The sequence below is a fragment of the Hyla sarda genome, chromosome 5 (genome assembly GCF_029499605.1).
Source record: "Hyla sarda isolate aHylSar1 chromosome 5, aHylSar1.hap1, whole genome shotgun sequence".
Taxonomy (NCBI): Eukaryota; Metazoa; Chordata; class Amphibia; order Anura; family Hylidae; genus Hyla; species Hyla sarda.
The window spans coordinates 42,751,315-42,767,021 of NC_079193.1; the positions used below are offsets into that span (position 1 = coordinate 42,751,315).

At 45.7% G+C, this 15,707-nt stretch overlaps 1 protein-coding gene and 1 long non-coding RNA gene across 3 annotated transcripts in view; one reads left to right on the plus strand and one right to left on the minus strand.

The window, feature by feature from the left end:
- ODAD2 (outer dynein arm docking complex subunit 2) overlaps nucleotides 1–7,783 on the minus strand; it is a 185,995-nt gene extending 178,212 nt beyond the window's left edge. The window contains exons 1-2 of one of the 2 annotated variants that reach the window (XM_056519385.1): nucleotides 7,639–7,782; nucleotides 2,832–3,086 (exon numbers count right to left, since the gene is read on the minus strand). In XM_056519385.1, coding sequence (XP_056375360.1) covers nucleotides 2,832–3,055 — 224 coding nt within the window. In that variant the 5' untranslated portion in view covers nucleotides 3,056–3,086; nucleotides 7,639–7,782. Of the gene's footprint in view, nucleotides 1–2,831; nucleotides 3,087–7,638 lie in introns of both variants that reach the window. The other variant, XM_056519386.1, reaches the window with a different exon arrangement.
- A 139-nt stretch (nucleotides 7,784–7,922) lies between these two features.
- LOC130273114 (uncharacterized) lies at nucleotides 7,923–14,138 on the plus strand. Its single transcript, XR_008843872.1, has 3 exons — nucleotides 7,923–8,052; nucleotides 12,284–12,482; nucleotides 12,991–14,138. It is a non-coding gene; the product is annotated as an uncharacterized LOC130273114 (long non-coding RNA).
- Nucleotides 14,139–15,707: the final 1,569 nt, after the last annotated feature.

Consider the following 15,707-nt stretch of genomic DNA (forward strand, 5'->3'; position numbering starts at 1 on the left):
ACAGCTGCTAATAAGTACTAAAAGGATTAAGATTTTTTAATAGAAGTAATTTACAAACCTGTTTAACTTTCTGGCACCAGTTCATTTAAAAAAAAAAAAAGTACCCCTTTAACGTTTACAATAAATACCCTTTCGGGGGGTATTTTCCTGCATATAGGACAGTTATCAGAGTTTTTGGAATCCACAAGCGCCCATTTGGTCCTGGTTCCTTCAAAACCTGGTCCTGGTTGCTATCTGCTGAACTCACCTGACTCCTTGTCTCCTGCTAGAGGAGCCAACGGATATCACCAGGAGGACCGATCGTGGTAGATTCACTGATACCGACAATAGATTTGCGCCTATCTACTTGTGCAATCAAGAAGGTTTTTGCATACTTAGCTGGCCTGTCTCTACAATATTGCACCAGGGAGGGCCCCATCTTTGCTTTTGTTGTATACAGGAGAATGCAGTGGGTGGAAATAGTGCTGGACTTTGTATTTTCCTCTAAACCAAATGTAGTAAATGGACCTTGTAGCCTTTACCTTAAAGGGGTACTCTGGTGGAAAACGTTTTTTTTTTTTTCTTAAATCAACTGATGCCAGAAAGTTAAACAGATTTGTAAATTACTTCTATTAAAAAATCTTAATCCTTACAGTACCTATTAGCTGCTGAATACTACAGAGGAAATTCTTTTCTTTTTGGAACACAGAGCTCTCGGCTGACATAATGAGCACAGTGCTCTCTGCTGACATCTCTGTTCATTTTAGGAACTGCCCAGAGCAGCATATGTTTGCTATGGGGATTTTCTCCTACTTTGGACAGTTCTTAAAATGGAGAGCACTGTGGTCATGATGTCAGCAGAGAGCTCTGTGTTCCAAAAAGAAAAGAATTTCCTCTGTAGTATTCAGCAGATCCTAAGTACTGGAAGGATTAAGATTTTTTTAATAGAAGTAATTTACAAATATGTTTAATTTTCTGGCACCAGTTGATTTAAAAAAAAGGTTTCCACCGAAGTACCCCTTTAAGGATACGTTCACACTACGGAATTTCCGAACTCAGAAATTTTGGTGCAGCAGCCTCAAATTATGGGGGATTTCTCAAATCCTGTGCAAAGCGGAAAAGTTTAGCTATTGCTCATAGCAACCAATAAAATTGCTTCTTTTAGTTTTCAGAGGCCTCTTTAAAAGTGAAAGAAGCGATCTGATTGGTTGATATGGGCAACTGGTAAACTTTTTTTTTCTCACAGGATTTTGATAAATGTCCTCAATGGGATTCTGCTGCATTATGCATACTGCTGAATATACAGTGTACATGGTGCAGTAGAATACCATTCGAATTCCAGATTCTGCAGAAAGAAAAATCATGTTCATTCTTGGAGACAGCGCATGTCCGAGCAGTCCTAGTGCTGACGGATTTAGTCGGTGGCCGCAGAGGATGGCATCTTTGCCCGGAAACATGTCCAGGAGGAGATTCCGTAGTGTGAACACAGCCACTCACCATATGAAAGGGTTAAAGGAAAACTGTCAGCCTGTTCACCCACACTAAACCAAATACACTGGCTTATAGTGCGGATGAACAGGAGTCCAACGAGGGGTCACTTATTTGCATATGTCCAGTAGGTCCTGAGATATGTCCCCCAGAAGATCCACTTCTGAATTCAGCGAATCGCTCAGTGGGGGCGGTGCTTCTATGGGGCGGGGCTTCATCAGCTCAATTTACATATTCATTGTCACTAAGCCCCATACCCTGCGGAAGCCCCCCCCCACTGCGCGATTCACTGAATTCAGCAGTGGATCTTCTGGGGGACATATCTCAGGACCAACTGGACATATTTAAGTAAGTGACCCCCTCTCATTGGACTCCTGTTCACCCACACTATAACCCAGTGTATAAAGTTTAGTGTGGGTGAACAGGCTGACAGTTTTCCTTTAAAGGAGTACTTTGGTGCAGGACAATCTACCCCCTATCCAAAGGATAGGGGATAAGTGTCTTATTGGAAGGGGGGGGCTCCTACCACTGAGACCCCCACAATCTCCTGCCTGGCGCCACTCCGTGCAAGGAGACTGTAGACCTCCGCACAAAGCAGCGGTCAACAAGCCCCTCCATATATCTCTATAGGAGATCCGGAAATACACGAATGCTGTATCTCCGGCTCTCGTATATAGATACATAGGCCGTCATTTATCATTGTCTTTAAACTGTTTTTTATGTCTAGAAAAGGCACAAAAAATGTGCAAGCAGGGTTTATTTGCGCCTTTTTTGCAGCTTTCGGTTTACACATTTCTGCTGATTTTGAGTTGCAATCCACTGATTTTGGCGATACACATGATATGGAAGGGTTTTTTGAACTGCGCCTTTTCGTGAAAAGGCGCAAAAAAGGTGCAAAGGCACTGAAAAGTCTCTAAAACTACACCAGCCCAGACTTAGCTTAGCCTTTTGGTGTATGGGAATAGAGAAATTTCAGAAAATGTTACCTGCACAAAATTTAATAAATTTGGCGCTCCTACACGTTACCAGCACACAAAAAAATGGTGTAGAAAAATGCTTCACTTACACCTACAGTGATAAATACCGGCCATAGAGTGTCGGCCACCGTTTTATGTGGGGGTCGACACAGTTCTGTTGATGGGGAGAGCCGGGGGGGGGGCTGTGCAGGAGATCGCAGGGGTCCCAGTGGTCGGACCTCCCATAACCAGACACTTAGCCCCTATCCTTTGGTGTTCCTGCACCACGGTACTCCTTTAAGCTAGAGAGAATGTCACTGACGTAAACTCAGAAATAAAGTAACCTCAGCCTCATTATTGTACATTTTAAGTGCTGCAACCATTTTTTTTTTCTTGGTCTGGCCTCACCTAATATCATAACCAGATCCAAATGCCGATGGCTCCAAATTGGTTTTCCATTCCAGTGGTTCTCTGAAGACAAACTCTGCCTCTTCTGGATGCCGGGCGCTGAACAGCTCCACATACTTTATGATGTCGTTCAGCAGGGCTTCATTCAGAGGTGTGATCTCTAGCTTGCCAGTTCCAGAACCAGCGCTTGTCCACTGAGCCGCTCTTGTCAGCGCTACGCCCATTGGAACAGCTGCTTTTTTACAGGGATGTCACCTTTTAAAAGACGTGTAAAGACACAGTAAGAGGAGCTGCAAAGCATTGTAAAAAGATACGGCAAAGTAATGACCCATCATTTCACACTCACTGGGTAATATCCATAAAGTTCTGAAATTGTTATAATGCTCTAGTTTACAAGCGGCTAAAGCTGCATATTATTCATATGATGGCGTCACTCTCTGTGCACAAGATTCATATTCTAAGGGTATGGTCACGTTTTTACCATCACTTTATAGCTTAGAACACTGTTTCCCAACCGGGGTGCCTCCAGCTGTTGCAAAACTACAACTCCCAGCATGCCCAGACAGCCTTTGGCTGTCCGGGCATGCTGGGAGTTGTAGTTTTGCAACAGGTGGAGGCACCCTGGTTGGGAAACACTGGCTCAACATAAATACACTGCTGAAAAAACTAAAGGGAACACTAAGATAACACATCCTAGATCTGAATGAATGAACTAATCGTATGAAATACTTTTGTCTTTACATAGTTGAATGCGCTGAAAACAAAATCACACAAAAATTATCAATGGAAATCAAATTTATCAACCCATGGAGGTCTGGATATGGAGTCACACTCAAAATCAAAGTGGAAAACCACACTACAGGCTGATCCAACTTTATGTAATGTCCTTAAAACAAGTCATAATGAGGCTCAGTAGTGTGTGTGGCCTCCACGTGCCCGTATGACCTCCCTACAACGCCTGGGCATGCTCCTGATGAGGTGGTGGATGGTCTTCTGAGGGATGTCCTCCCAGTTCTGGACTAAAGCATCCGCCAACTCCTGGACAGTCTGTGGGGCAACGTGGCGTTGGTGGATGGAGCGAGACATGATGTCCCAGATGTGCTCAATTGGATTCAGGTCTGGGGAACGGGCGGGCCAGGCCATAGCATCAATGCCTTCCTCTTGCAGGAACTGCTGACATACTCCAGTCACATGAGGTCTAGCATTGTCTTGCATTAGGAGGAACCCAGGGCCAACCGCACCAGCATATGGTCTCACAAGGGGTCTGAGGATCTCATCTCGGTACCTAATGGCAGTCAGGCTACCTCTGGCAAGCACATGAAGGGCTGTGCGGCCCCCCAAAGGAATGCCACCCCACACCATTACTGACCCACCACCAAACCGGTAATGCTGGAGGATGTTGCAGGCAGCAGAACGTTCTCCACGTCATCTCCAGACACTGTCATGTCTGTCACATGTGCTGTCACATGTGCTGTAAGCACAACCCCCACCTGTGGACATCGGGCCCTCATACCACCCTCATGGAGTCTGTTTCTGACCGTTTGAGTGGACACATGCACATTTGTGGCCTGCCGGAGGTCATCTTGCAGGGCTCTAGCAGTGCTCCTCCTGCTCCTTCTTGCACAAAGGCGGAGGTAGAGGTCCTGCTGCTGGGTTGTTGCCCTCCTACGGCCTCCTCCACGTCTCCTGATGTACTGGCCTGTCTCCTGGTAGCGCTTCCATGCTCTGGACACTACGCTGACAGACACAGCAAACCTTCTTGCCACAGCTCACATTGATGTGCCATCCTGGATGAGCTGCACTACCTGAGCCACTTGTGTGGGTTGTAGACTCCGTCTCCTGCTACCACTAGAGTGAAAGCACCGCCAGCATTCAAAAGTGACCAAAACTTCAGTCAAGAAGCATAGGGACTGAGAAGTGGTCTGTGGTCACCACCTGCAGAACCACTCCTTTATTGGGGGTGTCTTGCTAACTGTATATAATTTCCACCTGTTGTCTGTTTCATTTGCACAACAGCATGTGAAATTGATTAACAATCAGTGTTCTTCCTGAGTGGACAGTGTGATTTCACAGAAGTGTCACTGACTTGGAGTCACATTGTGTTGTTCAAGTGTTCCCTTTATTTTTTGAGCAGTAAAGCTGAGAATCTTTATAAACATATTACACTGCTTATCATGTGTTGATTTATCATGTATTGTATTATATCTCAGAGCTATATTCACAAATCTGCTGGCTAACATTGGAAACAAAAACAACAACAAAAAAATTTGCAGGGACATGTCAAAAGGTTTAATCGGTCAGGGTCTCAATACTGAAACCCCCCACCGATTAGCAGATATTCATCCTGTGGTGGCCCCGTTATAAGTTTATAATATTATCGGGCCATATAGAGAATCTAGGCCGAAATTGCTGCAAGCCGGGGAGTAAAGTGCCTAAAGCGTTACTTTCATTTAAAAAACAACTTTGGATATGTCATCTAAGAATGTCAGATGTTTGGATTGCACCAGGTCTCAGTCCTGAGACCTTCAGTGATCATAGGTTATAAGCTGGCGAAGTGCACAGCAGCGTTCTTCATTCCCCAGTCAGCCACTTGTTCCAACTCTGTTCTTCCAGAGACCCTAGGTCAGTGTTTCCTAACCAGTGTGTCTTTAGCTGTTGCAAAACTACAACTCCCAGCATGCCCGGACAGCCTTCGGCTGTCCGGGCATGCTGGGAGTTGTAGTTTTGCAATGACAGTAACAATTTGAGCACGCACTTCTCATGGCTCGTTCTCTTGATTCGAGGGGGGTCTCAGCATCGAAGTCCTGAGGCCCACTGTGGTCGGGAGTTATACGCCAGTGACGTGCGCCGCAGCACTTGCTTCACTCCCTGGCTTTCCATCAAGTCTTACTCTATGACTGCATTAGGCTAATGCGTTAGTGTCCAACCTGTGGCCCTCCATGCCCTCGGGGCATGCTGGGAATTGTAGTTTTGCAACAGCTGGAGGGCCGCAGGTTGGTCACGTACAGTATATGGAGTAAAAGAGTCAGAACGGGTGGCCAGCCAGGGAGTGAAGAGCGCTGTTGTGTACTTTACTGGCATATAACTCCGGATCGCTCAGTGCTCAGACCGGATGCCATCAAAACTTCTGACATGTCTGGACAACATCAAGTGTTTTTTCAAATGACTGTAAGGCCGGGTTCACGCTACCAAATTTCCGACCAGAATTCCGCTTAGGAGTTTTGGTCAGAAATTCTGGTGCAGCAGAATCCCATTGCTAGGAACGGGATGCCACAGTGCGGCGTTCCACCGCTGAAATTCCATCGCCAAACAAATTAACTTGTTCATTCTTCAGGTGGAATAAACTCCGCAGACATTGACGTCTATGAGAGCAATGTCCGGATGGTCCTAGCGCCAACTGATTCCGGCGGTGCTGGCCGCACTTGGAACCTCAGTCCAGATTTTGTCCAGCCGAAAATTCTGAAGTTGTTAGCACTTCTCCAAATTAAAATAAAAGGTATTTAAACATTAGATAACAGAATAAAACACAAGTGAAAGGCAGCATTTTCCATGCAGTTACTGCAGAAACCTGATCAAGTGTTTTTACCCTTTAGGCCCCGTTCACATCTGTGTCAGAAGGTCTGTTCAGGCCCAAAACACAGAGCCGGACAGTCTGCTGCACAACGGACACCAACGGATCCCAGTGACTTTCATGGGGTTTGTTTGGTTTCTGTCTTGCATCTATTTTTTTAGTTGGATCTGAACGGACAAAAAAATTACCGCTTGCAGCATGTTTTAAACAGATTGAGGGTAGGTTCACACGTACGCAGATTTGATGTGCAGGATTTGATGCAGATTTGATGCGCAGGATTTGATGCAGATTTGATGCGCAGGATTTGGTGCAGATTTGATGCGCAGGATTTGATGCGCAGGATTTTCTGCTGCAGATTTCAGTGTAAACTGAATGACAGAGCACATCTTCTAATCTGCAGTTACAAATCCTATATCCTGTATGTGTGAACGTACCTGAAAGGAGAAATTTAGCAAAAATAAACTTATCCCCTGTCCACAGAATAGGGGATAAGTAGCTGAACACCGGGAGGGTCTGACTTCTGGGACCCCCTGTGATCACCCGGATCAGCTACTTATTCCCTATACTGTAGCACAATGTGAACTCAGCCTTATCTGAGGATAGATCACAACTTCTACTTTACGGTGGAAAAGATGATGGGTTTATGCCATATAGAAAACTCCGTAAGGACAATTTATGGAACCAAAATTGCAATACAGGACAGACAGATAGATGGATAGATAGATAAATATTAGATAGACAGATGAGATATGAGATAGATAGATAGATATGAGATAGATATGAGATAGATAGAGAGATAGATATGAGATAGATAGATAGATAGATAGATATGAGATAGATAGATATGAGATCGATAGATATGAGATAGATATGAGATAGATAGATAGATATGAGATAGATAGACAGATAGATAGATATGAGATAGATAGATATTAGATAGATATAAGATAGATAGATATGAGATAGATAGATAGATATTAGATAGATATAAGATAGATAGATATGAGATAGATATGAGATAGATAGATGATAGATAGATATTAGATAGATATAAGATAGATAGATATGAGATAGATAGATAGATATAAGATAGATATAAGATAGATAGATATAAGATAGATAGATATGAGATAGATAGATAAATAAATATAAGATAGATAGGATTTATAGACCTACCGCACTGACCTCTCAATAATAATCGCACACATACCGTTTGCCTTAATACACACGACTTACCTGGATATAAGACAAGCGGCAGTATATACTGTACACACCGCACGATGAACTCTTCTTCAAAACTTTAGCAAGCAGCGGTTGTTAGCGGTTACCATGGAGATAGGCTCGCGCCTGCGCACTGAGTCTATCTGGCTGCGTAGCAACTGGCAGTAAACACCTGTAGGCGGAGCTATGGTTACGGCAGGTGAGAATGACAAAACAGACGTCCGGCCGCGTGCTCGTCACCGGCTCCGTATATTTCACACGGGGAGGGGCGCGCTTCACTCCTGTATGAGCAGCGAGACAATCTCCGTCAGTCATAACTGGACTCCTTGTGTGTGCGACCACCGAGACATCACAACTAATGCAAAGGAAATGAGAAGCATGTGACCAAAGTGACCAATCACATGCCACCTCTTAAATTTCAAACGCTTGGTAAAAAATGAAAGTTGAAAGCTGATTGGTTGCTCTAGTTTTTGTTTCCCTTTGTATGGTTCTAAGTCACTTGAAATGCAACTTTAGTTTCTCTCCCAAAAAAGGTGTGGTGTAGTGCTATACAGTGTGGTGAAGTGCAGTGCAGTGTGGTGTGGTGTAGTGCTATACAGTGTGGTGTAGTGGCGTGCGGTACAGTGTGGTGTAGTGCTATACAGTGTGGTGTAGTGCAGTGCAGTGTGGTGTGGTGTAGTGCTATACAGTGTGGTGTAGTGGCGTGCGGTACAGTGTGGTGTGGTGTAGTGCTATACAGTGTGGTGTAGTGGCGTGCGGTACAGTGTGGTGTGGTGTAGTGCTATACAGTGTGGTGTAGTGGCGTGCGGTACAGTGTGGTGTGGTGTAGTGCTATACAGTGTGGTGTAGTGCTATACAGTGTGGTGTAGTGGCGTGCGGTACGGTGTGGTGTAGTGCTATACAGTGTGGTGTAGTGGCGTGCGGTACAGTGTGGTGTGGTGTAGTGCTATACAGTGTGGTGTAGTGGCGTGCGGTACAGTGTGGTGTGGTGTAGTGCTATACAGTGTGGTGTAGTGCTATACAGTGTGGTGTAGTGGCGTGCGGTACAGTGTGGTGTGGTGTAGTGGCGTGCGGTACAGTGTGGTGTGGTGTAGTGCTGTACAGTGGGGTGTGGTGTAGTGCGGTACAGTGTGGTGTGGTGTAGTGCGGTACAGTGTGGTGTGGTGTAGTGCGGTACAGTGTGGTGTAGTGCTGTACAGTGGGGTGTGGTGTAGTGCGGTACAGTGTGGTATGATGTAGTGCGGTACAGTGGGGTGTGGTATAGTGCTATACAGTGTGGTGTAGTGGCATGCGGTACAGTGTGGTGTGGTGTAGTGCTATACAGTGTGGTGTAGTGCTATACAGTGTGGTGTAGTGGCGTGCGGTACAGTGTGTTGTGGTGTAGTGCTATACAGTGTGGTGTAGTGGCGTGCGGTACGGTGTGGTGTGGTGTGGTACAGTGTGGTGTAGTGGCGTGCGGTACAGTGTGGTGTGGTGTAGTGCGGTACAGTGTGGTGTAGTACTGTACAGTGGGGTGTGGTGTAGTGCGGTACAGTATGATGTAGTGCGGTACAGTGTGGTGTGGTGTAGTGCGGGACAGTGTGGCGTAGTGCGGGACACTGGTGGCGTGCGGTACAGTGTGGTGTGGTGTAGTGCGGTACAGTGTGGTGTAGTGCTGTACAGTGGGGTGTGGTGTAGTGCGGTACAGTGTGGTGTAGTGCTGTACAGTGGGGTGTGGTGTGGTGTAGTGGCGTGCGGTATGGTGTGGTGTAGTGCTGTACAGTGATGTGTGGTGTAGTGCGGTACAGTGTGGTGTAGTGCTGTGGGGTGGGGTGTAGTGCGGTACAGTGTGGTGTAGTGTAGTGCGGTACAGTATGATGTAGTGTGGTGTGGTGTAGTGCTATACAGTGTGGTGTAGTGGCATGCGGTACAGTGTGGTGTGGTGTAGTGCTATACAGTGTGGTGTAGTGCTATACAGTGTGGTGTAGTGGCGTGCGGTACAGTGTGGTGTGGTGTAGTGCTATACAGTGTGGTGTAGTGGCGTGCGGTACAGTGTGGTGTGGTGTAGTGGCGTGCGGTACAGTGTGGTGTGGTGTAGTGCGGAACAGTGTGGTGTAGTGCTGTACAGTGGGGTGTGGTGTAGTGCGGTACAGTGTGGTGTAGTGCTGTACAGTGGGGTGTGGTTCAGTGTGGTGTGGTGTAGTGGCGTGCGGTACGGTGTGGTGTAGTGCGGTACGGTGTGGTGTAGTGCGGTACAGTGTGGTGTAGTGCTGTACAGTGGGGTGTGGTGTAGTGCGGTACAGTGTGGTGTAGTGCTGTACAGTGGGGTGTGGTGTAGTGTAGTGCGGTACAGTATGATGTAGTGTGGTACAGTGTGGTGTGGTGTAGTGCTATACAGTGTGGTGTAGTGGTGTGCGGTACAGTGGTGTGGTGTAGTGCTATACAGTGTGGTGTAGTGGCGTGCGGTACAGTGTGGTGTGGTGTGGTACAGTGTGGTGTAGTGGCGTGCGGTACAGTGGGGTGTGGTATAGTGCGGTACAGTGTGGTGTAGTGCGGTATAGTGTGGTGTAGTGCAGTACAGTATGATGTAGTGCGGTACAGTGTGGTGTGGTGTAGTGCGGGACAGTGTGGCGTAGTGCGGGACACTGGTGTAGTGCGGACAGTGTGGTGTAGTGTGGTACAGTGTGGTGTAGTGCAGTACGGTACAGTGTGGTGAAGTGCGGACAGTGTAGTGCAGTTCTGTACAGTGTGGTGTAGTGTAGTGCAGTGCAGTGCTGTACAGTATGATGTATTGTAGTGCAGTGCTGTACAGTATGATGTAGTGCAGTACAGTGTAGTGCAGTGCTGTACAGTATGATGTAGTGCAGTACAGTGTAGTGTAGTGCAGTACAGTGTAGTGCAGTGCAGTACAGTATGATGTAGTGCAGTACAGTGTGGTGTAGGAGTTGTTTGCTGACCAGGTGAAGGTGGATGGTGTGTGCTCTGTATTTTTAAAGAAAAGTGAAATAAAGGATCTACGTTTTAAGGGACTGCTGGACTACCTTTCTTCATTTACCTACAAGTTTCAAGCCTGGCCGGGCTCGGGTCCTTGCAGACCGTGGAGGAGGTGAGCTGAGAGAACTTTATTTCTTATTCATTTGTAGTGCAGTGCAGTGCTGTACAGTGTGGTGCTGTACAGTATGATGTGCGGTACAGTGTGGTGTAGTGCTGTAAAGTGTGGAGTGGTGTAGTGCGGTACAGTGTGGTGTAGTGCGGTACAGTGTAGTGCAGTACAGTGTGGTGTAGTGCGGTGCTGTACAGTATGATGTAGTGCAGTACAGTGTGGTGTAGTGCAGTGCAGTGCTGTACAGTATGATGTTGTGCAGTACAGTGTGGTGTAGTGCAGTGCTGTACAGTATGATGTAGTGCGGTACAGTGTGGTGCAGTGCAGTGCTGTACAGTATGATGTTGTGCAGTACAGTGTGGTGTAGTGCAGTGCTGTACAGTATGATGTAGTGCGGTACAGTGTGGTGTAGTGCAGTGTTTTACAGTATGATGTAGTGCTGTACAGTGTGGTCTAGTGCTGTACAGTGTGGTGTAGTGCGGTACAGTGTGGTGTAGTGCAGTGCTGTACAGTATGATGTAGTGCAGTACAGTGTGGTGCAGTGCAGTGCTGTACAGTATGATGTTGTGCAGTACAGTGTGGTGTAGTGCAGTGCTGTACAGTATGATGTAGTGCGGTACAGTGTGGTGTAGTGCAGTGCTTTACAGTATGATGTAGTGCTGTACAGTGTGGTGTAGTGCGGTACAGTGTGGTGTAGTGCAGTGCTGTACAGTATGATGTAGTGCGGTACAGTGTGGTGTAGTGCAGTGCTGTACATTATGATGTAGTGCGGTACAGTGTGGTGTAGTACAGTGCTGTACAGTGTGATGTAGTGCGGTACAGTGTGGTGTAGTGCGGTGCTGTACAGTATGATGTAGTGCTGTACAGTATGATGTAGTGCGGTACAGTGTGGTGTAGTGCAGTGCTGTACAGTATGATGTAGTGCGGTACAGTGTGGTGTGGTACGGTGCTGTACAGTATGATGTAGTGCAGTACAGTGGGGTGTAGTGCGGTGCTGTACATTATGATGTAGTGCAGTACAGTGTGGTGAAGTGCAGTGCTGTACAGTATGATGTAGTGCAGTACAGTGGGGTGTAGTGCGGTGCTGTACATTATGATGTAGTGCAGTACAGTGTGGTGAAGTGCAGTGCTGTACAGTATGATGTAGTGCAGTACAGTGGGGTGTAGTGCGGTGCTGTACATTATGATGTAGTGCAGTACAGTGTGGTGAAGTGCAGTGCTGTACAGTATGATGTAGTGCAGTACAGTGGGGTGTAGTGCAGTAGAGTGTGGAGTAGCTGACAGCTACTGAGGAAGGGGTTGAATACTTTGTTTAGAGCACCCCAAAACTCATTTAGCCAAGTGCCGAAGGAACACAGTGTGACAACACCATGGACTTTAAGCTACCATCTGTCCGATACCGGCTCCAGTGACATCGATTTAGAGATCCATTGTTCCTATTAGGATCTATCCGCTACAATTGTGATCCACCTATTGCCACCTGACTCACACACCGCTTCTGTGGCTGACTTACCTGTGGCTGACTTACCTGCCGCTTCTGTGCTTCCATCACTCACTTCCATCTTCCGCTTATGTCAGAGGCCACCACCACCACGAGGTATACCCACAGTCTGCTCACACAGACCCTCGGAGACACCGCACAGTGTTTACCGGGTCCAGCGCACTCTGGACCAGCTGTGATCGGCGCTCGTAAGCGCACACAGGTCAGCCTGCAAATCCTAGATGCGAGCACATCACCGCTAATCAGCGAGAGGAGACGGCACCCACAGCGAATTCGGTAACATAATATTTATTTCCACCAGTGGCTGACTGTATAGTACGGTTTGGATCAGTTGGTTTGGATCAGTTGGTATAATACCGGACTATTATATAATCAAGATTGCCGGAATATCAGTCACATTGCCGGATTATTTGGCAGTCTGCGATCTCATATTATGTTATATATCTGCACACCTCTTTATTATATTTTATGCTATATCTACGTGATTATTCCTCACACAAGGGCCCTGTGAGGGGAATATATTTTTATATATACATTTATATACACTTTGTATTTTAATACATTTTATTCATTTGATATTTGAAGCACAGTCTCAACCATTAATTATTATGCAAGTTATTGAATATAAATAATTATTCATTATCACTGAGGTGTGGGTTTGCCTTCTTTTTATTCATTTTCTCTCATTTACCAATCTGTTTAACTTTCTGGCACCAATTGATTTGAAAAAAAAAAAGTTTTTCACCGGAGTACCCCTTTAATATATATTTGGTCTTTTTTGCAGGTATATCAGCTTCCACTCTTTTGGGAAGAGTTTCTACAGGATTTTGAAGGTGTAACGGCTACCCAGGTAGAGAGAGGGTATCAGCCGTTGATGACGTCCTTTTCCCTGCACGCTGCTGTGTCAAAGTAAAGATGGTATAATCCTATTCACGACATCCAGAGGGAGAGTCGGGTTGAGCTGTAAAAAGAGCAGAGTAATATTCCCAAATAATCCCCTTTCAAGAACGAGACGAGGCTACGTTTGAAGGGTCAAGAAGAACTCTTTATTGTGGAACAAGTGTCTTCTTTTATAGGAAGGACATCACAGGGGGAAGGGTCAGTAAAGACAATACAGGTGGAAGGTAGTCTGGGAGATAATCCAATAAAGGCAATACAGGTGACAGGTAGTCTGGGAGATAATCCAACAAAGGTAATCCAGGTGACAGGTAGTCTGTGAGATAATCCAATAAAGACAATACAGGTGGAAGGTAGTCTGGGAGATAATCCAATAAAGGCAATACAGGTGACAGGTAGTCTGGGAGATAATCCAACAAAGGTAATTAGCTCTCCCTATATAGTGCCTTGAGTGCAAAAGGTGTATTGTGCACAGAAAGTGTATGAAAACAGTAAATAAAAGTATTTTAACTCTGAGCTTTATGTCACTGAACAACATAAACTGAGGGGTACAAATAGTGATGTTCTTAGGTCCATCCAAGTAGGTAGGGTGACTCTAGGATCCGTCACAAGTATAACTACCGAACGGCCGGTTGCATTCTCTGGTAATGGTATTTCTCATACAATATCCATGCGAATAACTCCAGCTATTTTAACAGTCCAGGCATGTAGTATAGTCTCGTTACAGAAGGTGTCTGTGTGAGTTTATGCCCCTTCACCCAGAAGAGAATTTGTGAGGTCTCTTAGGGCCCGTTCACACTACAGAACCTCCATGTGGAAATATTCCCATCGGGGATTCTTGCTAAAGCGGCCCCCGACCGCCTGCATTTCTGAATTCCTTTGAAAACAACGGCAGACTGCAGCAGAATTTCCAAGTGAAATTATGAAAGTTTGTGGGCTGGAACTTTAAACTGAAGAATTCAGAAATATTAGGGTAAGTTCACAATACAGAATTTAGCTAGAAAGTTTTCTTGCAAAATTTCTGGCAGAATCTTATTTTTGCAGCGATATCCTGGAGAAATAATAAAAAAAAATAGGTAAGTTTCTCCAGTACTGCCGTGCTGTTCTGTGTACTGCACCAGTACAGCCTACAGTCTCACTGCCATATGGGCTTAAAGGGGTACTCTACCCCTAGACATTTTAGCCCCCTAAACTTTGCTCCCTGCCAGATGACTGGCGATGTGGGGCGGAGGCTCGCGACATCACAGCCACGCCCATTCGTGACATGACCACGCCCCCACAATGCAAGTCTATGGTAGGGGGCGTGTCAGCCGTCTTGCCCCTTCCCATAGACTTGCATTGAGGGAGCATGGCCGTGATGTCACAAGCCTCCGGCACTGCACCCGACGCTCTAAACGAACACTGGGTGCAGCAGGGAAATGGGGGGGGGGGGGGGGGGGTCATACATCTTAACCCCTATCCTTTGGATAGACTGCGAGCTGTGTCGGCCGCCCGGCGCCCCTGTTGCTATGGCGCCCTGTATGGCCGCACAGCTCGTACACCCCAAAGGCCGGCCCTGCTAATATGTCACTCCTCCTTCCCCTTCACACACCACGGACAGCAGAGGTGACATATGTGCATGGAGACACCATGGTGAGGGGGCATGAGCGCAGCTACTGTAATATTCCAGTAAATCATTGAACATGTTTAATCTTCCAATGAAATACAGTTCCTCATTAGAAGTTCCGTTGTGGGAACTGAGCAGCGGAACTCCCATTGAATTTAATGTGAAACTACTGAAATCTGCATGTAGGGCCTTAGTATTTCCTGGGGGGGAATATTGGTGAAAAAAATACAATTTGCCTATTAGCCCAATATTTTTATTTGAAAAGGATTTCGTATTAATGGAATTGAAGATCTCCGTTATATTCTGGCAGGTGTAATACAAGACTCCAATTGCTGCCATTCACTGTTTTACTAGGGAGGTGATTCACTCTTTGTTTGCAGAGTTATGACCTTCTCCAGTCTATGGGTTCTCCATTGTGCCATATTCTGTTAGATGAAACAGTGCTCTGGTTTGGAGTGCTGCCTGCTATATATTGACTTAACCCCTTAAGGACTCAGCCCATTTTGGCCTTAAGGACTCAGACAATTAAATTTTTACGTTTTCATTTTTTCCTCCTCGTCTTCTAAAAATCATAACTCTTTTATATTTTCATCCACAGACTAGTATGAGGGCTTGTTTTTTGCGCGACCAGTTGTCCTTTGTAATGACATAACTCATTATATCATAAAATGTATGGCGCAACCAAAAAACCCTATTTTTGTGGGGAAATTAAAACGAAAAACGCAATTTTGCTAATTTTGGAAGGTTTCGTTTTCACGACGTACAATTTATGGTAAAAATGACGTGTGTTCTTTATTTTGAGGGTCAATACGATTAAAATGATACCCATTATTACATACTTTTATATTATTGTTGATTTTAAAAAAAATCACAAACTTTTTAACCAAATTAGTACGTTTATAATTCCTTTATTGATGACCTAACTTTTTTATTTTTCCGTATAAGCGGCGGTATGGGGGCTCATTTTTTGCGCCATGATCTGTACTTTTTTTTGATAC